This window comes from Pseudophryne corroboree, chromosome 1 (genome assembly GCF_028390025.1).
Source record: "Pseudophryne corroboree isolate aPseCor3 chromosome 1, aPseCor3.hap2, whole genome shotgun sequence".
Lineage (NCBI taxonomy): Eukaryota > Metazoa > Chordata > Amphibia > Anura > Myobatrachidae > Pseudophryne > Pseudophryne corroboree.
The window spans coordinates 411,044,279-411,071,123 of NC_086444.1; the positions used below are offsets into that span (position 1 = coordinate 411,044,279).

General features: G+C 47.7%; 1 protein-coding gene across 1 annotated transcript; it reads right to left on the minus strand.

Moving 5' to 3' along the window:
- Positions 1-9,198: 9,198 nt before the first annotated feature.
- Positions 9,199-10,834, minus strand: LOC134892299 (protein kinase C delta type-like). The gene has a single exon (XM_063913602.1). The coding sequence runs from the start codon at positions 10,754-10,756 to the stop codon at positions 9,230-9,232; it is 1,527 nt and encodes a 508-aa protein (XP_063769672.1). The 5' UTR covers positions 10,757-10,834; the 3' UTR covers positions 9,199-9,229.
- Between the last annotated feature and the right edge of the window lie 16,011 nt (positions 10,835-26,845).

The window sequence follows — 26,845 nt, forward strand, 5'->3', positions numbered from 1 at the left end:
GCAGTGCGCCACTGCATCTACAGTCCGATACCGCTAGTTTTTTTTTATAATAGCCTGAAATTTCTAGCCTGCAGATTTAAAGCAACAATAATTTAAATGGGAGAAACCAACCTGGATTTGTCTCTTAAATTTCTCTTACGTCCTAGAGGATGCTGGGGTCTACATTAGTACCATGGGGTATAGACGGGTCCACCAGGAGCCATTGGCACTTTAAGAGTTTGAGAGTGTGGGCTGGCTCCTCCCTCTATGCCCCTCCTACCAGACTCAGTTTAGAAAATGTGCCCGGAGGAGCCGGTCACAGCTAGGGGAGCTCTACAGAGCTTCTTTAGTAAAAGTTTATTTTAGAGTTTATTATTTTACAGGGAGGCTGCTGGCAACAGCCTCCCTACTACGTGGGACTAAGGTGGGGAGTAGTGTCCGCCCTGCAGGGTCTGAGCCACTATCTCCGCTGACAGGACACTGAGCTCCTGAGGGGATCGATCGTTCTTCACCACAGGGGATCGCTCACTCCAGCAGCATGCCGCCACCCCCTTACAGAGCCAGAAGATTGGTGGCGAGTGAGTGACCAAATCCCCTAGCAAGCGGGGGGCCGGTGTGAAGATTGTGGCAACAGGGTATGTATGGAGCGCAGTACTAACTGCGCTCCGGGGATCAGCGGTACATAGTGCGGCGCTATAAGGGGCGCCCTGAGCCAGCGCCTACACCCTACACTGGTCACACAGCCTGTCGGGGTCCCGGGATCTCAGCCAGAATAATTCCTCAGGCCAGTATAATCCTATGAAGAGAGGGAAGACGGCGCCATTTTGGGGGCGGAGCTTCTCAGAGCGGACCCAGCAGCGTTCAGCGCCATTTTCCTTCCTACACAACGCTGTCAGTGAAGAGCAAGTCCCTCCAGAACAACTCCAGCTATCTCTCACGGTACCAGGGGGTTGTAGAAGGGGGGGGGGAGGCTGTATACAGGCTGTGTAACCTATTAAGGTGCATAGTTAGCGCTGGTTGGGGTCTCCCTATACCTAAAAAACGCTGTGTGTGGGTTGGCTCCATTCTTTTTGTCCCTCTTGCCATTCTTGGGGGTGAAACTCTGTCTGCCCTCCCGTGTGTGTGTGTGTGTGTGTGTGTGTGTGTGTGTGGCGTGTCTGTGGTCTCCATTAAGCTATGTCCGGGACTCTTTGTCATATGCTGCAGAGGATATGTCCTCTCAGGATGATCCCATTCCATGTAATCAGGATTGCACTGTTTTAGCACAGATACCAGCAAGGGAGCCTGAGCGGTTATCCTCTATCAAATCTATGATTTCTCAGATTTCTACTAGGGTTGCACAAAATGATTCTGCAACTCAGGCTTTACAGAGTTCTATGGCAGTCTGGCCCAGTTCTGTTACCTCAGGGCCCCCCGCTGTATATTCCCAAAAACGTGCTCTTGCGCAAATTATGCAAGATGACATGGATACCGATTCTGACACTGAGGACAGTGATGGGGATGTGTTGAGAGGGGCAGCATCTCTTGCAAAAGGGGTGCAGTTGATGATAGAGGCCATTAGGGATGTGTTGAATATTTCTGATACAACACCTGTGCAGGTTGAGGAGGCTTACTTTACTGAAAATAAGAAAGCCTCGCTAACCTTCCCTGCGTCAAAAGAATTAAATGCTATTTTCTCTGACGTCCTAGTGGATGCTGGGGACTCCGTCAGGACCATGGGGAATAGCGGCTCCGCAGGAGACAGGGCACAAAATTTAAAAGTTTGACCACTAGGTGGTGTGTACTGGCTCCTCCCCCTATGACCCTCCTCCAAGCCTCAGTTAGGTTTTTGTGCCCGTCCGAGCAGGGTGCAATCTAGGTGGCTCTCATAAAGAGCTGCTTAGAGTAAAAGTTTTGATAGTTTTATTATTTTCAGTGAGTCCTGCTGGCAACAGGCTCACTGCAACGAGGGACCTAGGGGAGAAGAAGTGAACTCACCTGCGTGCAGGATGGATTTGCTTCTTAGGCTACTGGACACTAGCTCCAGAGGGACGATCACAGGTACAGCCTGGATGGGTCACCGGAGCCGCGCCGCCGACCCCCTTGCAGATGCCGAAGTAAGAAGAGGTCCAGAAACCGGCGGCTGAAGGCTTTTCAGTCTTCATGAGGTAGCGCACAGCACTGCAGCTGTGTGCCATTGCGCTCAGGCACACTTCACACCGGCGGTCACTGAGGGTGCAGGGCGCTGGGGGGGGCGCCCTGGGCAGCAATGTTAATACCTTTCTGGCTAAAAAGAATACATCACATATAGTCCATGAGGCTATATGGATGTATTTCACCCCTGCCAGGTCTCAGAAAAACCGGGAGAAGAGCCCGCCGGAATAGGGGGCGGGGCCTATCTCCTCAGCACACAGCGCCATTTTCCTACACAGCTCCGCTGCTAGGAAGGCTCCCAGGCTCTCCCCTGCACTGCACTACAGAAACAGGGTAAAAAACAGAGAGGGGGGGCATTTTTTGGCGATATTATATATATTTAAGCAGCTATAAGGAAACAACACTTATATAAGGTTGTTCCTATATAATTATAGCGCTTTGGTGTGTGCTGGCAAACTCTCCCTCTGTCTCCCCAAAGGGCTAGTGGGGTCCTGTCTTCTATCAGAGCATTCCCTGTGTGTCTGCTGTGTGTCGGTACGTGTGTGTCGACATGTATGAGGACGATGTTGGTGTGGAGGCGGAGCAATTGCCGGTAATGGTGATGTCACCACCTAGGGAGTCGACACCGGAATGGATGGCTTTGTTTATGGAATTACGTGATAATGTCAGCACACTGCAAAAGTCGGTTGACGACATGAGACGACCGGCAAACCAGTTAGTACCTGTACAGGCGTCTCAAACACCGTCAGGGGCTGTAAAACGCCCTTTGCCTCAGTCGGTCGACACAGACCCAGACACGGACACCGAATCTAGTGTCGACGGTGAAGAAACGAACGTATTTTCCAGTAGGGCCACACGTTATATGATCACGGCAATGAAGGAGGCTTTGCATATCTCTGATACTGCAAGTACCACAAAAAGGGGTATTATGTGGGGTCTGAAAAAACTACCTGTAGTTTTTCCTGAATCAGAGGAATTGAATGACGTGTGTGATGAAGCGTGGGTTACCCCTGATAAAAAACTGCTAATTTCAAAGAAGTTATTGGCGTTATACCCTTTCCCGCCAGAGGTTGGGGCGCGCTGGGAAACACCCCCTAGGGTGGACAAGGCGCTCACACGTTTATCCAAACAAGTGGCGTTACCGTCTCCTGATACGGCCGCCCTCAAGGATCCAGCTGATAGGAGGCTGGAAAATACTCTAAAAAGTATATACACACATACTGGTGTTATACTGCGACCAGCAATCGCCTCAGCCTGGATGTGCAGTGCTGGGGTGGCTTGGTCGGATTCCCTGACTGAAAATATTGATACCCTGGATAGGGACAGTATTTTATTGACTATAGAGCAATTAAAGGATGCATTCCTTTATATGCGAGATGCACAGAGGGATATCTGCACTCTGGCATCAAGAGTAAGTGCGATGTCCATATCTGCCAGAAGAAGTCTATGGACACGACAGTGGTCAGGCGATGCGGATTCCAAACGGCATATGGAAGTATTGCCGTATAAAGGGGAGGAATTATTTGGGGTCGGTCTATCGGATTTGGTAGCCACGGCAACAGCCGGGAAGTCCACCTTTTTACCTCAAGTCCCCTCCCAGCAGAAAAAGACGCAGTCTTTTCAGCCGCAGTCCTTTCGTTCCTATAAGAACAAGCGAGCAAAAGGACATTCATATTTGCCCCGAGGCAAAGAAAAGGGTAAGAGACTGCAGCAAGCAGCCCCTTCCCAGGAGCAGAAGTCCTCCCCGGCTTCTGCAAAGGCCTCAGCATGACGCTGGGACCTTACAAGCGGACTCAGGGGCGGTGGGGGGTCGCCTCAAGAATTTCAGCGCACAGTGGGCTCACTCGCAGGTGGACCCCTGGATCCTGCAGGTAGTATCTCAGGGTTACAGGTTGGAATTCGAGAAGTCTCCCCCTCGCCGGTTCCTAAAATCTGCTTTGCCAACGTCTCCCTCAGACAGGGCGACGGTATTGGAAGCCATTCACAAGCTGTATTCTCAGCAGGTGATAATCAAGGTACCCCTTCTACAACAGGGAAAGGGGTATTACTCCACGCTATTTGTGGTACCGAAGCCGGACGGCTCGGTAAGACCTATTCTAAATCTGAAATCTCTGAACCTGTACATTTATGGTGTCCTTGGACATCAAGGATGCTTACCTTCATGTCCCAATTTGCCCTTCACACCAAGGGTACCTCAGGTTCGTGGTACAAAACTGTCATTATCAGTTTCAGACGCTGCCGTTTGGATTGTCCACGGCACCCAGGGTCTTTACCAAGGTAATGGCCGAAATGATGATCCTTCTTCGAAGAGAAGGCGTATTAATTATCCCTTACTTGGACGATCTCCTGATAAGGGCAAGATCCAGAGAACAGCTGGAGGTCGGAGTAGCACTAACTCAAGTAGTGCTCCAACAGCACGGGTGGATTCTGAATTTTCCAAAATCCCAACTGATCCCGACGACACGTCTGCTGTTCCTAGGGATGATTCTGGACACTGTTCAGAAAAAGGTATTTCTTCCGGAGGAGAAAGCCAGGGAGTTATCCGAACTCGTCAGGAACCTCCTAAAACCAGGGACAGTGTCTGTGCATCAATGCACAAGAGTCCTGGGAAAAATGGTGGCTTCTTACGAAGCGATTCCATTCGGCAGATTCCATGCACGAATTTTTCAGTGGGATCTGCTAGACAAATGGTCCGGATCGCATCTGCAGATGCATCAGCGGATAAAATTGTCGACAAGGACAAGGGTCTCTCTGCTATGGTGGTTGCAGAGTGCTCATCTGTTAGAGGGCCGCAGATTCGGCATACAGAACTGGGTCCTAGTGACCACGGATGCCTGCCTGAGAGGCTGGGGAGCGGTCACACAAGGAAGAAACTTCCAGGGCGTGTGGTCAAGCCTGGAAACGTCTCTTCACATAAATATACTGGAACTAAGAGCAATCTACAATGCTCTAAGCCTGGCAAAACCTCTGCTTCAGGGTCAGCCGGTGTTGATCCAGTCGGACAACATCACGGCAGTCGCCCACGTAAACAGACAGGGCGGCACAAGAAGCAGGAGGGCAATGGCAGAAGCTGCAAGGATTCTTCGCTGGGCGGAAAATCATGTGATAGCACTGTCAGCAGTGTTCATCCCGGGAGTGGACAACTGGGAAGCAGACTTCCTCAGCAGACACGATCTTCACCCGGGAGAGTGGGGACTTCATCCAGAAGTCTTCCACATGATTGTAGTCCATTGGGAAAGACCAATGGTGGACATGATGGCATCCCGCCTCAACAAAAAACTGGACAGGTATTGCGCCAGGTCAAGAGACCCTCAGGCAATAGCTGTGGACGCTCTGGTAACACCATGGGTGTACCAGTCAGTGTATGTGTTCCCTCCTCTGCCTCTCATACCCAAGGTACTGAGAATTATACGGCAAAGGGGAGTAAGAACGATACTAGTGGCTCCGGACTGGCCAAGAAGGACTTGGTACCCGGAACTTCAGGAGATGCTCACGGAAGATCCGTGGCCTCTACCTCTAAGAAGGTATCTGCTTCAGCAGGGACCGTGTCTATTCCAAGACTTACCGCGGCTGCGTTTGACGGCATGGCGGTTGAACGCCGGATCCTAAGGGAAAAAGGCATTCCGGAAGAGGTCATCCCTACCCTGGTCAAAGCCAGGAAGGAGGTGACTGCACAACATTATCACCGCATTTGGAGAAAATATGTTGCATGGTGTGAGGCCAGGAAGGCCCCGACAGAGGAATTTCAACTGGGTCGATTCCTACATTTCCTGCAAACAGGATTATCTATGGGCCTCAAATTAGGGTCCATTAAGGTTCAAATTTCGGCCCTGTCGATTTTCTTCCAGAAAGAATTGGCTTCAGTTCCTGAAGTCCAGACTTTTGTAAAAGGAGTACTACATATACAGCCCCCGGTTGTGCCCCCAGTGGCACCGTGGGATCTCAATGTAGTTTTGGATTTTCTCAAATCCCATTGGTTTGAGCCACTCAAATCGGTAGATTTGAAATATCTTACATGGAAAGTAACCATGCTACTGAACCTGGCTTCAGCCAGGAGAGTGTCGGAATTGGCGGCTTTATCGTATAAAAGCCCATATCTGATTTTCCATTCGGACAGGGCAGAATTGAGGACGCGTCCTCATTTTCTGCCTAAGGTGGTATCAGCGTTTCACCTGAACCAGCCTATTGTGGTGCCTGCGGCTACTAGCGATTTGGAGGATTCCAAGTTGCTGGACGTTGTCAGAGCATTGAAAATATATATTTCAAGGACGGCTGGAGTCAGAAAATCTGACTCGCTGTTTATACTGTATGCACCCAACAAGCTGGGTGCTCCTGCTTCTAAGCAGACGATTGCTCGTTGGATTTGTAGCACAATTCAACTGGCACATTCTGTGGCAGGCCTGCCACAGCCTAAATCTGTCAATGCCCACTCCACAAGGAAGGTGGGCTCATCTTGGGCGGCTGCCCGAGGGGTCTCGGCATTACAACTCTGCCGAGCAGCTACGTGGTCAGGGGAGAACACGTTTGTAAAATTCTACAAATTTGATACCCTGGCTAAGGAGGACCTGGAGTTCTCTCATTTGGTGCTGCAGAGTCATCCGCACTCTCCCGCCCGTTTGGGAGCTTTGGTATAATCCCCATGGTCCTGACGGAGTCCCCAGCAACCACTAGGACGTCAGAGAAAAAAAGAATTTACTCACCGGTAATTCTATTTCTCGTAGTCCGTAGTGGATGCTGGGCGCCCATCCCAAGTGCGGATTGTCTGCAATACTTGTACATAGTTATTGTTACAAAAAAAATCGGGTTGTTTATTGTTGTGAGCCATCTTTTCAGAGGCTCCTACGTTATCATACTGTTAACTGGGTTCAGATCACAAGTTGTACGGTGTGATTGGTGTGGCTGGTATGAGTCTTACCCGGGATTCAAAATCCTTCCTTATTGTGTACGCTCGTCCGGGCACAGTATCCTAACTGAGGCTTGGAGGAGGGTCATAGGGGGAGGAGCCAGTACACACCACCTAGTGGTCAAACTTTTAAATTTTGTGCCCTGTCTCCTGCGGAGCCGCTATTCCCCATGGTCCTGACTGAGTCCCCAGCATCCACTACGGACTACGAGAAATAGAATTACCGGTGAGTAAATTCTTATTTTTAAAAAAGCATGGGAAAACCCTGAGAAAAAATTCCATATCCCTAAAAGGGTCCTGGTGGTGTTTCATTTCCGTGTGGAGGATAGAAAAAGATGGGAAAACCCGCCCATTGTTGACGTATCTGTATCCAGACTCTCAAAAAAGGGGGTTTTACCCGTAAAATTTATAATACGCTCAAATCCATGTACACGGCTTCAGGGGTTATATTATGTCCCACTGTTGCCAGTGCTTGGATTGCCAAAGCTATAGTAAAGTGGCCAGACACATTACTTGAAGATTTGGATACTATGGATAAATCTTATGTTGAATTGTTTTTGCGTAACATTCAAGATTCGGCAGGATTTCTGGTTAGAATCCATGAAAGGCCTGGGTTCTATGGCTGCAGGAATTTCTTCCATGTCTGTCTCAGCTCGTCGAGGACTGTGGCTGCAGCAGTGGTCTGCCGACGCGGAATCCAAGAGAATTGTGGAGACCCTACCCTACACAGGTCAGGCTCTCTTTGGGGAAGCGTTAGATGCGTGGATCTCCACGGCTACGGCTGGTAAGTCACCTTTTCTTCCCTCAGCTGCACCTGCTATGAAGAAACCCTTTTCTTCAACTGCATCACAGACCTTTTGGGCTGCCAAGCCACGAAAGGCCAGACCTTCTTTAGGGGAGGCCGACCCAAATCCAAGAAACCGGCTGCGACCGGTTCCCAGGAACAGAAACCTGCTTCAGGTATGCCGAAGTCCTCCACATGACGGTGGACTGCACGCCCCGGAGGTGGGGCTGGTGGGAGCGAGACTCAGGCTTTTCTGTCACTTCTGGGTGTCGTCCGGCCTGGACCCTGGGTGCAAGATATCGTGTCCCAGGGGTACAGGCTGGAATTTAAAGATCTCCCTCCTCATCGATTCTTCAAATCAGGCTTGCCAGCTTTGCAGGCAGACAGGGCTGTTCTGTAGGCAGCCGTCCAGAAATCAGGTTATTTTACCGGTCCCTCCTCATCTGCAAAACAAAGGTTACTATTCAAACTTTTTCGTAGTACCGAAACCGGATGGTTCTGTCAGACACATTCTGAACCTAAAATTGCTAAACCCTTTCTGAAGGAGTTCAAGTTCAAAATGGAATCTCTAAGGGCAGTGATATCAAGTCTAGAGGAAGGGGAATTCATGGTATCCCTGGATTGCATGCAATTTAGTTTTTTAAAATCTGATAATATCTTAGTCGGCCGACCGGCGCCTAAAGATTTTGTATTTACGCCCTAAAGGCATGCCCGCAGAACACCACCACAAAGTTATCTGGCAGCGTTTTCTCTCATACTGTTTGTTGCTAAGTAGCAGAATACAATAGTTAGGACCCATAATACATGCCCTGTTCACCATATAGTGGGGGTGATTCAGAGCTGATCGTAGTCTACGATCACAATCTTTGGCATGTGGGGTGATGCCCAGCACAGGGCTAGTCCGCCCGCATGTCAAGACCTAAGACCCCAGCAGAGGTGTGAAAGCATCCCAGGCAGCTACCTGTCATGTTTTTGGTTGCAGCAGCTGCATGTGACATCACGCAGCCACAGTGGCCTGCCACGCAAATGGTCTGGAAACAACTGCATTGTCCGCACAGCGCCCTCCCAACGGCGTTCAAAGGCCGCTGGCACACCCCTTCCAGCCCCGCGACCACCTCTGCCTGTCAGTCAGGCAGAGGAGATCGCACTAGTGAGATGCTCTGCGCACGTTCAGTGCGGCCGCTGCGCGTGCACACAACACAATGGGTGTGGAGCGATCAGCTCTGAATTAGGCTCAGTGTCATATAGTAAGTGAACTCAACATAGTGACCTCTTCCTGCAGCTCTCAGCTTGTTGCGAACAAATACATGCAACAACCCAGGACTCACCACGTGGAGGTGGCTGCAGCTCGAGTCCCACCCTCCTCCCACCCTTTTATAAGATGTTGAACAGATCAGGCAGGCAGCAGAGGCAGCGTGTTAAAGATGTTTCTATTTTTGGTTGTGCAGATTGCCGTCAACCGATGATATGGTATCTGGTTCCATTGGCACATTATGATACGTTTCACCCCATTTAGGGCAAACAAATTGAATGTCTTCAAAAAGGCTCTGGTCTGTTGCAGGAATTGGCTCTTTGAAAGCTTCACTGTAGGACACAGGAATCTGTTGTTTTTCATCTGTGTCGTTGGAGCACCTGTGCGGTTTGACTGGGGATGCTGTTTTTCCAGTCTCTATGTTTTCCCAGATAACTGAATAGAAAAAACGGTGTTCCCGCACCTTGCCCTTTTCCCCGAGCCGGGCAGACCGGTACTTGCACAGGAGTTTGGATAAAAAATCCTTTGTTACAGGATCAGTAAGTCCCGAATATGTTGGTTCTTCCTGAAGGATCTTTCTTCTTTTCACTGCAGCGTTTCCAGGGAAAGGGTGTTTTTGTAAAATGAGTTTATAAAGCATAACACCAAATGCAAACCAATCTCCAGCTGCACTGTATGACCTGCGAGTTATAATTTCAGGAGCCATGTAGCCAGGTGTCCCCACAAGTGTTCTGGATTTGGTTTCTCCATATGCATTCAATAGGGCCAGACCAAAGTCTGTGATCTTTACATGCCCGTCGGTGGTCAGCAAAACATTCATCAATTTGAGGTCTCTGTGTATTATACCTCTGGAATGCATGAACTGCATGCCACAGACCAGTTCTGCTGCGATAAATTTTATTGTGGGTAGGTTCAGCGTTACATTCTCTTTCATAAAACGGAACAGGTCCCCTCCGCCACCCAGTTCCATTACGCAGTAGAGATAGCTGGTTGTGTGCAAGACTGCATTTCCATTGGTCAGAAATTTACACTCACGTGCCAGTTGCAGTACCCGACACTCAGACAAAATGTCCTCATTTTTTAGTTTTCCTCTTGTCTTTGAGGCTTTAATGAGTTCTCTCTTCTTTATGATCTTAACTGCCACTCTTTCCTTACTAATGGCATCTGTGGCGAGCATCACTTTGCCAAAACCTCCTGTTCCAAGTAGAGAGTGGAAAGTAAATGTTTCTACTGTTAAGGGGATAGTACTGTGGTGGTTGGTGGGCATAGTGATGCTCTCATCTGGAGTTTTCTGAACTGTTGGTATATCTGGTTGTCGTCTGCTGACTGCTGTTACAATTTGATTCTTTTTCTTTTTAAGAAAACCAGCAAGTCTGTCCCAATGTCTTTCTATGTTTGTTTTGCGTGCTTTCTTTCTGGTCATCTCTTTCTCTGGCAGTTTTATCTGACCTGGCCAATGGCTGCATCCTTCCCCTGGATCTTTAGCAATGTCCACATTTCTCCTGTGTCTCGCTTGCCATAATCTTTGACATCTGTTACATGATTTTAGGAACTGATCTCTATTCCTTTTCATAAATCCTGCCAATGTGTCCCAGCCTCTCTGCATACCTTCAACCAATGCATTTCTTCTCGCCTCTCTTTTTGCTGCCTGCTTTCCTTTGCTCTTCTTGAATATCTTTGCTTTCTTTCTCCTTTTAGATCCCATGTTAAGTCCGAAGACAAGAGTAGGGCTCTTAGAGAAAATAAACAAACTAGCAGTATCACAAGATGTCACTGCTGTTTGGGGTTCATGAAAACAGAGACTCAGGGGCTTCAGCAGCTGTATAAGTAGCTGCGTGATGTCAGCAGTTACTGTGATGTCATAACTGTGTCACAGTTGTGCAGCTGAGCTTAGACCTAAAGGTCACCTCTATTATGGCAGCTGATATATATGAAAATGTTATCCTTTTCAAATTCTAAACTTATTTTCACCAGTTCTGATGTCAACTATTAAAAAAAACTAAAATGTTTTCTTTAATTCTACAGTATCACTGTTTTCCACCAGTCATATGAGGAATCATTTGCTTAATGTGGCTTGTATCTCATGAATAGTCTAGCATTGCTGCATAATAAATTGTATTGTATTTCATGGTATACACATCCTCAGCCAATTCAGTGATATCTTTTTTTACATACATGTTTAATATGTTCTTTGTGTCAAATTTAGCAATAAGTTTACCTACCAACATGATTCCAAGGTGTAGAATGTAAAGCTGATCTGCTGTTCCATGAGAAACAGGATGTGAGTTGTTACAAACAATGTGAAAGTAATAACCTCTTTAAAATACATTTGGGTGTATTTAATGGGTGTACTATGATATACCGGCTCTTGGGATCCCGGCGCCAGGATCCCGACCACCGGATTGCCGGCAGTGGGGCTAGGGTAAAAGAGCACCCTTGCGGGCTCACTGCACTCGCCACGCTGCTGGCACGGTTGTTAGTACGTGTGTTTTAGCACCTGACCACCACATCGTTTTACATCAATTACTATAATTTTAAAATGATGACATTTTTTTCTACATCGACCTTTACTTGTCAGTATTTCTGCTCATGTTGATGCCTTGCTGATGTCACCTAAGTTGTGCTTACTGTAGTTGACTTTCTCTGGGAGTGCAAACCATTTCTGCCTGATAAGTGTGGGGTCCTTACTTCATGCTCCTTTCAGTGTGTGTTAAGAAACCTCCTATTACAATAGACAGATTTGTCTTCTTCTGTGTAACTGTAACAATGTTCAAATCCACAAGTAACTATAAGATAAAAAAAATCATCAAGATGTGCGAAGTATAGGCCTGATTCTGTTTTGGAAGTAAAGCAAAAATAAAGCAAGTAACTGAGCACCTGGGCGAAGCCATGTTGCAGTATGGGGGTCATTCCGAGTTGATCGCTCGCTAGCTATTTTTTGCAGAGCAGCGATCAGATAGTCGCCACCTCTAGGGGAGTGAACTTTCGCTTTGCAAGTGTGCGAACGCTTGTGCAGCCGGGCGGGACAAAAAAGTTTTTTGCAGTTTCTGAGTAGGTGTGAACTTACTCAGCCCTTGCGATCACTTCAGCCTGACTGGTCCCGGAATTGACGTCAGAGACCCGCCCTGCAAACGCCTGGACATGCCTGCGTTTTCCCTACCACTCCCAGAAAACGGTCAGTTGACACCCATAAACGCAATCTTCCTGTCAATCTCCTTGCGATCGGTTGTGCGAATGGATTCTTCGCTAGAAGCATTGCACAGCAACGATGCTGTTTGTACCCGTACGACGCGTGTGCGCATTGCGGTGCATACTCATGCACAGTTTTGCCGTTTTTCTAACTGATCGCTGCGCTGTGAAAATCGGCAGCGAGTGATCAACTCGGAAAGACCCCCTATATGCAGAAATTACATGTGCAGAGAGAATTAAATGTGGGTGGGGTGTGCCCAGACTGAAATCTAAGTTGCAGTGTAAAAAGAAAGCTATGTAACATTTGTGGGCTACATGCAAAAGCAGCCAGTATTTACCCTGCCCCCGCAAAAAAAACACACCAAATAAATAAATATAAATATATATAAACATGTTTGCTCCTCTTGTATTGTAATATAATTTATTCCGAATGCAAAGTTACTTGCACTTTTCTCAAACGTCCTAGTGGATTCTGGGGACTCCGTAAGGACCATGGGGAATAGACGGGCTCCGCAGGAGACATGGGCACTTTAAGAAAGAATTTAGATTCTGGTGTGCTCTGGCTCCTCCCTCTATGTCCCTCCTCCAGACCTCAGTTTGAATCTGTGCCCGGACGAGCTGGGTGCTGTTCAGTGAGCTCTCCTGAGCTTGCTGTAAGAAAGTATTTTGTTAGGTTTTTTATTTTCAGGGAGCTCTGCTGGCAACAGACTCCCTGCATCGTGGGACTGAGGGGAGAGAAGCAGCCCTACTCTCTGAAGCTAGGTCCTGCTTCTTAGGCTACTGGACACCATTAGCTCCAGAGGGATCGTACACAGGATCTCACCCTCGTCGTCCGATCCCAGAGCCGCGCCGCCGTCCCCCTCGCAGAGCCGGAAGACAGAAGCCGGGTGAGCATAAGAAGCAAGAAGACTTCGAAATCGGCGGCAGAAGACTCCAGTCTTTACTGAGGTAGTGCACAGCACTGCAGCTGTGCGCCATTGCTCTCACACACCCCCACATACTCCGGTCACTGTAAGGGTGCAGGGGGCGCCCTGGGCAGCAATTAGGACCTCTTTGGCAAAGTTTGCATAATATACAGTTGGGCACTGTATATATGTATGAGCCCCCGCCAAGAAAATGTATATTTAAGCGGGACAGAAGCCTGCCGTCGAGGGGGCGGGGCTTCTTCCTCAGCACTCACCAGCGCCATATTTTTTCTCCACAGCACCGCTGAGAGGAAGCTCCCCAGCCTCTCCCCTGCAGATACACGGTAGAAGAGGGTAAAAAGAGAGGGGGGGCACATAAGGCGCAAAAATCAATATAAACAGCAGCTACTCGGTTAACATTAAGTTACTGTGTTATTCCTGGGTTAATAGCGCTGGGGTGTGTGCTGGCATACTCTCTCTCTCTCTCTGTCTCTCCAAAGGGCCTTGTGGGGGAATTGTCTTCAGATGAGCATTCCCTGAGTGTGTGGTGTGTCGGTACGTGTGTGTCGACATGTCTGAGGTAAAAGGCTCCCCTAAGGAGAAGATGGAGCAAATGTGTGTGTGAGGGGTGTCTCCGTCGACAACGCCGACACCTGTTTGGATATGTGTAATTAAGTGCTACGGTGAAATTATTGCACAAAAGATTAGAGAACAGACAGGGAATCTACCCATGTCTGTCCCTATGTCGCAGAGACCTTCAGAGTCTCTCAATGATCACTATCCAAAATAATAGACACTGATATCGACGGAGTCTGACTCCAGTGTCGACTACGATAATGCAAAGTTACAGCCAAAATGGCAGGAAAGTATTCAATATATGATTATTGTAATAAAAGATGATTTGCATATCACTGATGACTCATCTGTCCCTGACACAAGGGTACACATGTTTAAGGGGAAGAAAGCTGAGGTAAATTTCCCTCCTCTCATGATGAAAAAGAGCGGGAATCTCCAGACAAGAGACTGCAGTTTCCCACAAAGAATTCTCAGGGAGTATCCTTTCCCTACTAGGGCCAGGATACGATGGGAATCTTCCCCTAGGGTGTCACGTTTGCCCAAAAGGTAGCCCTGAGTTAACAGCTATCCTCAGGGATCATGCAGATAGCGTGCACATTCTGGTACACTACTCAGACCGGCGATTGTGTCGGCATGGGTTTATAGCGCTGTAGCAGCGTGGTCAGGTACCTTATCAGCAGAGATTGAGACCCTAGTATGTATATATATATATATATATATGTGTGTGTGTATATATATATATATATATATATATATATATGTATATATATATATATATATATATAAAAGATGCTGTCTTAAGATATATATAAAGATATATATATATATATATATATATATATAAAAAGAGATACAGGTTGAGTATCCCATATCCATATATTCCGAAATACGGAATATTCCGAAATACGGACTTTTTTGAGTGAGAGTGAGATAGTGAAATCTTTGTTTTTTGATGGCTCAGTGTACACAAACTTTGTTTAATACACAAAGTTATTAATAATATTGTATTAAATGACCTTCAGGCTGTGTATACAAGGTGTATATGAAACATAAATGAATTGTGTGTATGTACACACACTTTGTTTAATGCACAAAGTTATAAAAAATATTGGCAAAAAATTACCTTCAGGCTGTGTGTATAAGGTGTATATGAAACATAAATGCATTCTGTGCTTAGATTTAGGTCCCATCACCATGAAATCTTATTATGGTATCTAATTATTCCAAAATACGGAAAAATCCGTTATCCAAAATACCTCTGGTCCCAAGCATTTTGGATAAGGGATACTCAACCTGTATATATATATATATATATATATATATATATATATATATATATATAAACATGCCCAAAGAGACATTGGTCTACTGGGTTCTAGAGTCAACGATATGTCGATTTCTGCTTGACGTGTCTGTAGAATATGCAATGGACAGGTGATGCCGACTTAAGAGGCATATGGAAAGCTGAGGATTGTGTGGAGAAGGGATTTCGGACCTGGTCTCCACAGCTATAGCTGGTAATTCTGATCTTTTGCTTTATATTCCTGCACAGCCTAGGAAAGCACGACATTATCAAATGCAGCCTTTCGATCACAAAGAAACAAGAAATTCCGAGGTGCGTCCTTTCTTGCCAGAGGCAGGGGCAGAGGAAAGAAGCTGCACAACACAGCTAGTTTCCAGGAACAGAAGTCCTCCCCGGCCTCTACAAAATCCACCGCATGTCGCTGGGGCTCCACAGGCGGAGCTAGGCCCGGTGGGGGCACGTCTTCGTAATTTCAGCCACAAGTGGGTTCACTCCCTGTTGGATCCCTGGGCAATTGATATTGTGTCTCAGGGATACAAGCTGGACTTTGAGGAGATGCCCCTCACCGACGGCCCTGCCGGCTTCCCCCCACAAGAGGGAAATAGTGTTAACTGCAATTCACAAATTGTATCTTCAACAGGTGGTGGTCAAGGTTCCCCTCCTTCAACAAGGAGGGGGTTATTATTCGACCATGTTGTAGTCCCGATACCGGACGGTTCGGTCAGACCCATATTGAATTTAAAATCCCTGAACATATACCTGAAAAGGTTCAAGTTCAAGATGGAATCGCTAAGAGTGGTCATCGCAAGCCTGAAAGGGGGAGATTTTACGGTGTCTCTGGACATAAAGGATGCATACCTTCATGTCCCCATTTATCCACCTCATCAGGCGTACCTCAGATTTGCGGTACAGGATGTCACGATCCGGGTATCTGGACGCCATTTCTTACCCATCAGATGCCTCCTAAGGCTGGCTCAGCGCTCCAGGACCGGATCCCATCTGTTATCCTGATGTGTACATTCCTGTATCCTCTCCTGTCACTCTGGGACGCTGTCACAGTAAACGCCATATTACACCTGGCATGGCGTCTCCCGCGGCCTCCGCCGCCGTCCCTGAACTTCTGCATGCAGAGTGTCTGAGTGGCGATTACGTCAGCCGCGGCCTCCGCTGTGTCCGCGTGGTTGGATGTGCATCTGTCAGCCTGGCGCCTCCTGTCTCCGGTGGCCGGCGCCGCCATTACTGTTTTCATTACCACATGGATTACAAACCAAACTTCCCTCCAAGTGTCTGCATGGGCGCAGCCATCTTGGATTCTGTCAGCTGATCATTTCCACCAATCTGTTCTCAGTATTGATAATCTGCATAATTGCCTAGCCAATCCCTTCCTTGCTGCAGGTATAAATACACTGTGCCTGAGCAAGGAAGGCGTCAGTGCTTTGGTTGTCAAACCTAGTTCCTGTTTGTCTCTCTCCTGTGATTGTCTTCCAGGTTCCAGCTCCTGTCTCAAGACTTCCACCATAGAGACCCGCACCAGCATTCCACCTGCGGTGTAGCCTGACTCTCCAATCCATTGTGGATTCATCTGTTTCCAGCTACAACATTACCTGCTTCCAGCTCAGCTTCCAGCAGAGTACAGCTTCCCTTAAAGGGCCGGTGTCCTTTCTACACTTTACCACTCTCCACCGGTATTATTATTTCTCCGCTCTCAAGTTCTACATTTCAGTTCATATTTCATCGCTCCCAAGTTCATTTATTATTTAACTGGTTCCAGCCAGTATCCACTCCGTGCTAACAACAGTCTGGTTCCAGCCAGTATCCACAGCAGCTGTTTTATCTTCAGCAACCCAGCTTTTCCTGGAACACCAGCTGGCACAATCCTGGGTTATCTCCATTGCTACAGTCGGGCCTGGTAAGGACTTTCCATCTAGAAGATCATAAGAACTATCTCACACTACCAGTGCCCTGTGGCTCCTGCCATCCTGTAGTACCCAGGAACTGTATTTATTCTTTGCTGACTTTTACGTTTTCTTTTACTGCTGCTGTGTTGCGGAGTTGTCATAATAAACATCATTGACTTTTATCCAAGTTGTCGTGGTCACGCCTTCGGGCAGTTATTATTCATGTTACTTACATGTCCAGGGGTCTGATACAACCTCCCAGGTTCCGGTACATCTCAGCCCCTACAACTGAGGCTGCCTCCCATCAGCTCAGGCCCTCAGTTGTGACAGTAAGCACTGACCTAATGAATCCAGCCGGAGACCAGGATCAAGCGGCCAGGCCGATGCAAGAACTGGCAGCCCGACTAGAACATCAGGAGGCTGCACAGGGCCACATCATCCGCTGTCTCCAGGATCTCTCTACTCGGCTGGATGGGATTCAGACAACTCTCCGTGGATCAGGCGCGTCTGGTGCGTCAACCACAGTGACTCCAGCTATAACCCCACCCACCTTACCCATTTCTGCTCCACGTCTTCACCTTCCAACGCCAGCAAAATTTGACGGATCTCCAAGATTCTGCAGGGGATTTCTCAACCAGTGTGAGATTCAGTTTGAGCTACAACCTGGCAATTTTCCCAGTGACCGTACAAAAATTGCCTACATTATTTCTCTTCTCAGTGGCTCAGCCCTTGATTGGGCATCACCGTTATGGGAGAGGTCCGACACCCTGCTATCTTCCTACACTGCCTTCGTGTCAACATTCAGGCGCATCTTCGACGAGCCAGGCCGGGTAACCTCAGCTTCATCCGAGATTCTCCGTTTACGCCAGGGGTCACGTACTGTAGGACAATATCTGATACAGTTCCAGATCCTGGCATCCGAACTGGCATGGAACGACGAGGCCCTGTATGCTGCATTCTGGCATGGCTTATCTGAGCGTATTAAAGATGAGTTAGCTACCAGAGACTTACCTTCTAAGTTAGATGAGCTAATCTCACTCTGCACGAAAGTTGATTTACGTTTCAGAGAGAGAGCAACTGAGCGTGGAAGATCATCTGCTCCAAAATCTTCTGCTCCTCCTCCTCGTCAACTGTCACCATCTAAAGATGAGCCCATGCAACTTGGCCGTTCCCGTTTAACTCCTGCTGAGCGCCGAAGACGTCTCTCCGAGTTTCTCTGTCTCTATTGTGCAGCTCCGTCTCACACCATTAATGCCTGTCCCAAACGTCCGGGAAACTCCAAATCCTAGCTCGCCAAGGAGAGGGCCGGCTAGGAGTAATGATCTCCTCTCCATCTCCTCAAGATTGTAATCTCCCAGTCTCGCTTCAAGTTGCTCAACGTTATCGGAACGTCATTGCCCTCCTTGATTCCGGAGCAGCTGGGAACTTTATTACCGAAGCCTATGTTAAACGGTGGTCCCTACCCACCGAGAGACTTCCTTCGTCCATTTCTTTAACTGCCGTGGATGGCAGCAAAATTTTTGATGCAGTTATTTCTTTAAGGACTCTACCAGTTCGTCTGAGAGTGAGAGTTCTTCATTCCGAACTTATTTCTTTTTTAGTGATTCCAAGAGCCACACATCCTGTGGTCCTGGGCCTTCCATGGCTCCGTCTTCACAATCCTACAATTGATTGGACGACTACGCAAATCCTGGCATGGGGTTCCTCCTGTGCTGAGACATGTTTGTTTAAAGTATTGCCTGTCTGTTCTTCCTCCCCCAGGTCGTCTGATGTTCCACCTCCTCCATATCAAGATTTCACGGATGTGTTCAGTAAAGCTTCTGCTGATATCCTTCCTCCTCATAGAGAATGGGACTGTCCGATTGATCTCGTTCCAGGGAAGGTTCCACCTCGAGGCCGAACTTATCCGTTGTCTCTGCCTGAGACGCATTCTATGGAGGAATATATTAAAGAGAACCTAGCAAAGGGGTTCATTCGACCTTCTTCTTCTCCAGCCGGCGCAGGCTTCTTTTTTGTAAAAAAGAAAGATGGTGGTCTGCGGCCGTGCATCGACTACAGAGGTTTGAACGACATTACCATCAAGAACCGTTATCCTTTACCCCTGATTACTGAGCTCTTTGACAGAGTTAGCGGAGCTACCATCTTTACAAAGCTGGACTTGCGAGGTGCATACAATCTCATCCGGATCCGTGAGGGTGACGAGTGGAAGACCGCCTTTAACACCCGTGACGGACATTATGAGTACCTCGTCATGCCCTTCGGATTGAGCAATGCTCCAGCTGTCTTCCAGCATTTTGTCAATGAGATCTTCAGAGACATTCTATACCGTCATGTCGTGGTCTATCTAGACGATATCCTCATTTTTGCCAACGATTTAGAGGAACATCGTTTTTGGGTTAAAGAGGTTCTGTCCCGTCTCCGTGTCAATCATCTCTATTGCAAATTAGAAAAATGCGTCTTTGAAGTCAAGTCCATTCCGTTTCTAGGGTACATTGTGTCCGGTTCCGGACTAGAGATGGATCCTGAGAAACTACAAGCAATCCAAAATTGGCCGGTACCCTTAACCCTCAAAGGGGTCCAGAGGTTCTTAGGGTTCGCCAACTATTACCGAAAGTTTATACGAGACTTTTCCACCATTGTGGCGCCTATTACTGCTTTCACTAAGAAGGGTGCTAACCCGTCCAAGTGGTCTGAAGAAGCCATGCAAGCATTTCATCTTTTAAAACAAAGGTTCATCTCTGCGCCTGTTCTGAAACAGCCTGACATCGACTCTCCTTTCATCTTAGAGGTGGATGCCTCCTCCGTTGGAGTAGGAGCGGTGTTATCTCAGAGGGCTAAAGATGGCCATTTACACCCTTGCAGTTTCTTCTCCCGGAAGTTCTCCCCAGCTGAGCGCAACTATGCCATTGGCGACCAGGAGTTGCTAGCCATCAAGCTCGCTCTAGAAGAGTGGAGGTATCTGTTGGAGGGAGCTTCTCATTCAATCACCATACTTACAGACCACAAGAACCTTTTATACCTGAAGGGCGCACAATGTCTCAACCCTCGTCAGGCCAGATGGGCACTTTTCTTTTCCAGGTTCGACTTTAAACTCCAGTTCTGTCCGGGCTCTCAGAATCGCAAGGCCGATGCCCTTTCCCGCTCATGGGAGCAAGAAAATGAGTCAGAGTCTTCAGACAAGCATCCTATTATAAATCCGTTGGCATTCTCCACGGTAGGGATGGACTCTACGCCCCCATCAGGGAAAAGTTTTGTGAAGCCGATGCTAAGGAAGAAGCTCATGCATTGGGCCCATGCTTCCCGTTTTGCCGGACATACAGGTATCCAAAAAACCCTGGAGTTTATCTCTAGGTCCTATTGGTGGCCAACTCTGAAAAAGGACGTCTTGGAGTTTATTGCATCTTGCCCAAAGTGTGCCCAACATAAAGTATCCCGCCAGTCGCCTGCGGGGCAACTGGTTCCACTATCTGTTCCCCGTCGACCATGGACCCACTTGTCGATGGATTTCATTACAGACTTACCCATGTGCAACAAGTTCAATACCATCTGGGTGGTAGTTGACCGGTTCACCAAGATGGCACACTTCATTCCTCTCACCGGTCTTCCGTCAGCTTCCAAGTTGGCTCAAGTATTCATACAAGAGATCTTCCGACTCCACGGTCTTCCTGAAGAAATTATCTCAGATCGAGGAGTTCAATTCACAGCCAAATTCTGGCGAAGTTTATGTCAAGTCCTCCAAGTCAAGCTAAAGTTTTCCACGGCTTACCATCCTCAGACCAATGGTCAAACCGAGAGGGTGAATCAGGACTTGGAGGCCTTCCTCCGCATCTATGTGTCCTCCTCTCAAGATGACTGGGTTCAATTACTTCCCTGGGCCGAGTTCTGTCATAACAACCAGTATCATTCTTCATCTGCTTCAACACCATTCTTCACTAACTTTGGATTCCACCCTAAAGTCCCTGAGTTCCAACCGCTTCCAGCAACTTCTGTTCCCGCAGTGGATATCACCTTGCATCAGTTTGCCAATATCTGGAAGAGCGTACGATCAGCTCTGCTCAAGGCATCGTTCAGGTACAAGAAGTTTGCGGATAAGAAGCGTCGAGCAGTTCCTGCTCTCAAGGTGGGTGATCGGGTATGGTTATCCACGAAGAATTTGAGGTTAAGAGTTCCCAGTATGAAGTTTGCACCTCGCTATATCGGTCCTTTCAAGATTGAACAAGTCATCAATCCTGTTGCTTACAGACTCCAGTTGCCTCCCTTCTTAAAAATACCCAGGACATTCCATGTTTCCCTGTTGAAACCGCTGATCTTGAATCAGTTTCATTCCTCACTTCCTCCAACTTCCAAAGTCCAAACTCAACGAGGCGTTGAGTATGAAGTAGCCAAGATCCTGGACTCACGTCACCGTTACGTTCAACTACAATATCTTATTGACTGGAAGGGTTATGGTCCTGAGGAACGTTCATGGACCAATGCTTCTGATGTCCATGCTCCTGCCTTGGTCCGGAGATTCCATTCCAAGTTTCCTCAAAAGCCAAAGAAGTGTCCTGGGGCCACTCCTAAAGGGGGGGGTGCTGTCACGATCCGGGTATCTGGACGCCATTTCTTACCCATCAGATGCCTCCTAAGGCTGGCTCAGCGCTCCAGGACCGGATCCCATCTGTTATCCTGATGTGTACATTCCTGTATCCTCTCCTGTCACTCTGGGACGCTGTCACAGTAAACGCCATATTACACCTGGCATGGCGTCTCCCGCGGCCTCCGCCGCCGTCCCTGAACTTCTGCATGCAGAGTGTCTGAGTGGCGATTACGTCAGCCGCGGCCTCCGCTGTGTCCGCGTGGTTGGATGTGCATCTGTCAGCCTGGCGCCTCCTGTCTCCGGTGGCCGGCGCCGCCATTACTGTTTTCATTACCACATGGATTACAAACCAAACTTCCCTCCAAGTGTCTGCATGGGCGCAGCCATCTTGGATTCTGTCAGCTGATCATTTCCACCAATCTGTTCTCAGTATTGATAATCTGCATAATTGCCTAGCCAATCCCTTCCTTGCTGCAGGTATAAATACACTGTGCCTGAGCAAGGAAGGCGTCAGTGCTTTGGTTGTCAAACCTAGTTCCTGTTTGTCTCTCTCCTGTGATTGTCTTCCAGGTTCCAGCTCCTGTCTCAAGACTTCCACCATAGAGACCCGCACCAGCATTCCACCTGCGGTGTAGCCTGACTCTCCAATCCATTGTGGATTCATCTGTTTCCAGCTACAACATTACCTGCTTCCAGCTCAGCTTCCAGCAGAGTACAGCTTCCCTTAAAGGGCCGGTGTCCTTTCTACACTTTACCACTCTCCACCGGTATTATTATTTCTCCGCTCTCAAGTTCTACATTTCAGTTCATATTTCATCGCTCCCAAGTTCATTTATTATTTAACTGGTTCCAGCCAGTATCCACTCCGTGCTAACAACAGTCTGGTTCCAGCCAGTATCCACAGCAGCTGTTTTATCTTCAGCAACCCAGCTTTTCCTGGAACACCAGCTGGCACAATCCTGGGTTATCTCCATTGCTACAGTCGGGCCTGGTAAGGACTTTCCATCTAGAAGATCATAAGAACTATCTCACACTACCAGTGCCCTGTGGCTCCTGCCATCCTGTAGTACCCAGGAACTGTATTTATTCTTTGCTGACTTTTACGTTTTCTTTTACTGCTGCTGTGTTGCGGAGTTGTCATAATAAACATCATTGACTTTTATCCAAGTTGTCGTGGTCACGCCTTCGGGCAGTTATTATTCATGTTACTTACATGTCCAGGGGTCTGATACAACCTCCCAGGTTCCGGTACATCTCAGCCCCTACAACTGAGGCTGCCTCCCATCAGCTCAGGCCCTCAGTTGTGACACAGGATTGTCATTACCAATTTCAGACGTTGCCGTTTGGTCTCCCCACGGCCCCGAGAATCTTCACCAAGGTAATGGCGGAAATGATGGTGCTCCTGCGGAAGCAAGGTGTCACAATTATCCAGTACTTGGACGATCTCCTCATAAAAGCGAGATTAAGAGAGCAGTTGCTGAACAGCGTATCACTTTCTCTGGAAGTGTAACGGCAACACGGCTGGATTCTAAATATTCCAAAGTTGCAGTTGGTTCCTACGGCTCATCTGCCTTTCCTAGGCATGATTCTAGACACAGACCAGAAAAGGGTTTATTTCCCGATAGAGAGAGCTCAGGAGCTCATGACACTGGTCAGGAACCTATTAAAACTAGTGATGTGCACCGGACATTTTTCAGGTTTTGTGTTTTAATTTTGGATTCGGTTCCGCGGCCGTGTTTTGGATTCGGACGCGTTTTGGCAAAACCTCACTGAAAAAGTTTTGTCGGATTCGGGTGTGTTTTGGATTTGGGTGTTTTTAAAAAAAAACAACCCTAAAAAACAGCTTAAATCATAGAATTTGGGGGTCATTTTGATCCCATAGTATTATTAACCTCAATAACCATAATTTCCACTCATTTCCAGTCTATTCTGAACACCTCACACCTCACAATATTATTTTTAGTCCTAAAATTTGCACCGAGGTCGCTGGATGGCTAAGCTAAGCGACACAAGTGGCCGACACAAACACCTGGCCCATCTAGGAGTGGCACTGCAGTGTCAGGCAGGATGACACTTCAAAAAAATTGTCCCCAAACAGCACATGATGCAAAGAAAAAACGAGGCGCACCAAGGTCGCTGTGTGACTAAGCTAAGCGACACAAGTGGCCGACACAAACACCTGGCCCATCTAGGAGTGGCACTGCAGTGTCAGACAGGATGGCACTTCCAAAAATAGTCCCCAAACAGCACATGATGCAAAGAAAAAAAGAGGCGCAATGAGGTAGCTGTGTGACTAAGCTAAGCGACCCAAGTGGCCGACACAAACACCTGGCCCATCTAGGAGTGGCACTGCAGTGTCAGGCAGGATGGCACTTCAAAAAAATTGTCCCCAAACAGCACATGATGCAAAGAAAAAAAGAGGCGCACCAAGGTCGCTGTGTGACTAAGCTAAGCGACCCAAGTGGCCGACACAAACACCTGGCCCATCTAGGAGTGGTATACAGGGGAGGGGTCCTGGGGTGCACACCGGTAATGAGAGGTGCGACCCTGCGGAGACCTTTCAGTAGAACTGCATACAAAGAAAAAGGTTGCAGGTGCACAATTCAAACATTACCAATTTATTAATAATAATAATTGCAATAAAATTTTGCATTTTAAGCGAGGTTCTTCGCATAGTTATGGCCATAAGTAACGGCTTGCCCACCGCGTCCAGGTGACCTCATTAGTCGGGCAAGTCCCTAACATTTTGGGGGGTACAAATCTAGGGTGCAGGACCCCCCAAAATGAAGCAGCTGAGTGACCCCAGGGCAACACAAAAGTGAAAAAATATATAGTGAAAAAGTGAAAATAGGTTAGTGAGAGAGGCTGCTGAAAACAGCAGGGGTAAATTAGTGAGAGGTAATGAGGGGGGAGATAAAGTAGTGAGAGGTAAAGTAGTGAAAAGTGAAGGTAGGAAATGAATTACATTGAAACAAAACACACGATAGGGATGAAAGTAAATATGAAAATAAGTGTTAATATGTGTTGCTCCTGAGGCAAAACAGCCACAACAGTCCAGGGGGACCCACACCCCGGAAATGCACCCCCATCTGATAATCCAATATACATTTGTGCAGGACTCACCTTGCTCTGCATGCAGTCTAAGAAATGTCAGGAACCTAATTAAAACCAATATATAGGACAGGTGGGCGTGGGTGCTACCACCAGGCAGAAGGGGTCTCTGGCCTTCTATTGTGTATGTGAATACACAGCATTAGGTATACAGGGGAGGGGTCCTGGGGTGCACACCGGTAATGAGAGGTGCGACCCTGTGGAGACCTTTCAGTAGAACTGCATACAAAGAAAAAGGTTGCAGGTGCACAATTCAAACATTACCAATTTATTAATAATAATAATTGCAATAAAATTTTGCATTTTAAGCGAGGAGTGGCACTGCAGTGTCAGGCAGGATGGCACTTCAAAAAAATTGTCCCCAAACAGCACATGATGCAAAGAAAAATGAGGTATACCACAGGTATAGAATGTAGATGGATAGTATACTTGACGACACAGAGGTAGGTACAGCAGTGGCCTTCCGTACCGTACTGCTATATATACTGGTGGTCACTGTGTCAGCAAACTGCACAACAACTGAAATGCACCACAGGTATAGAATGTAGATGGATAGTATACTTGACGACACAGAGGTAGGTACAGCAGTGGCCTTCCGTACTGTACTGCTATATATACTGGTGGTCACTGTGTCAGCAAACTGCAAAACTAAAATGCACCACAGGTATAGAATGTAGATGGATAGTATACTTGACGACACAGAGGTAGGTAGTGGTACAGCAGTGGCCTTCCGTACCGTACTGCTATATATACTGGTGGTCACTGTGTCAGCAAACTGCACAACTGAAATGCACCACAGGTATAGAATCTAGATGGATAGTATACTTGATGACACAGAGGTAGGTACAGCAGTGGCTACTGTACCGTAATGCTATATATTATATACTGGTGGTCAGCAAACTGTGCAAAACTGAAATGCACCACAGGTATGGATGGATAGTATACTTGACGACACAGAGGTAGGTACAGCAGTGGCCTACTGTACCGTAATGCTATATATTATATACTGGTGGTCAGCAAACTGTGCAAAACTTAAATACACCACAGGTATGGATGGATAGTTTACTTGACGAGACAGAGGTAGGTACAGCAGTGGCCTTCTGTACCGTACTCCTATATATTATATACTGGTGGTCAGCAAAATTATGCACTGTACTCCTACTATATACTACACAATGCAGCACAGATATGGAGTGTTTTCAGGCAGACAACGTATACTGGTGGTCACTGGTCAGCAAAACTCTGCACTGCACTCCTCCTATATAATATTATACTGGTGGTCCCCAGTCCCCACAATAAAGCAGTGTGAGCACAGATATATGCAGCGCACTGAGCACAGATATGGAGTGTTTTTCAGGCAGACAACGTATACTGGTGGTCACTGTCAGCAAAACTCTGCACTGTACTCCTCCTATATAATACAGCTGCTCCCCAGTCCTCCCCACAATTAAGCAGTGTGAGCACAGATATATGCAGCACACTGAGCACAGATAAGGAGCGTTTTTTTCAGGCAGAGAACGGCTAAAACTGGTGGTCACTGATCAGCAAAACTCTGCACTGTACTCCTCCTACATTAATATAAAGCTGCTCCCCAGTCCCCACAATGATATAAGCAAGCACAAATATTTGCATCAACTCAACAATGAATAAACGGAGAGGACGCCAGCCACGTCCTCTCCCTAACATTTCCAATGCACGAGTGAAAATGGCGGCGACGCGCGGCTGCTTATATAGAATCCGAATCTCACGAGAATCCGACTGCGGGATGATGACGTTCGGGCGCGCTCGGGTTAACCGAGCCATACGGGAGAATCCGAGTATGCCTCGGACCCGTGTAAAATGGGTGAAGTTCGGGGGGGTTCGGTTTCCGAGGAACCGAACCCGCTCATCACTAATTAAAACCAGAACAGGTGTCAGTGCATCACTGCACTCGAGTCCTGGGAAGGATGGTGGCATCATAAGAGGCCATTCCCTTCAGCAGGTTCCATGCAAGGACCTTTTCAATGGGACTTACTGGACAAGTGGTCCGGATCACATCTTCAGATGCATCGGTTAATCACCCTATCCCCCAGGGCCAGGGTGTCTCTCCTGTGGTGGCTGCAGAGTGCTCACCTTCTCGAGGGCCGCAGATTCGGCATTCAGGACTAGTTCCTGGTGACCACGGATGCAAGCCTCCGAGGGTGGGGGGCAGTCGCACAGGGAAGGAATTTCCAAGGTCTGTGGTCAAGTCAGG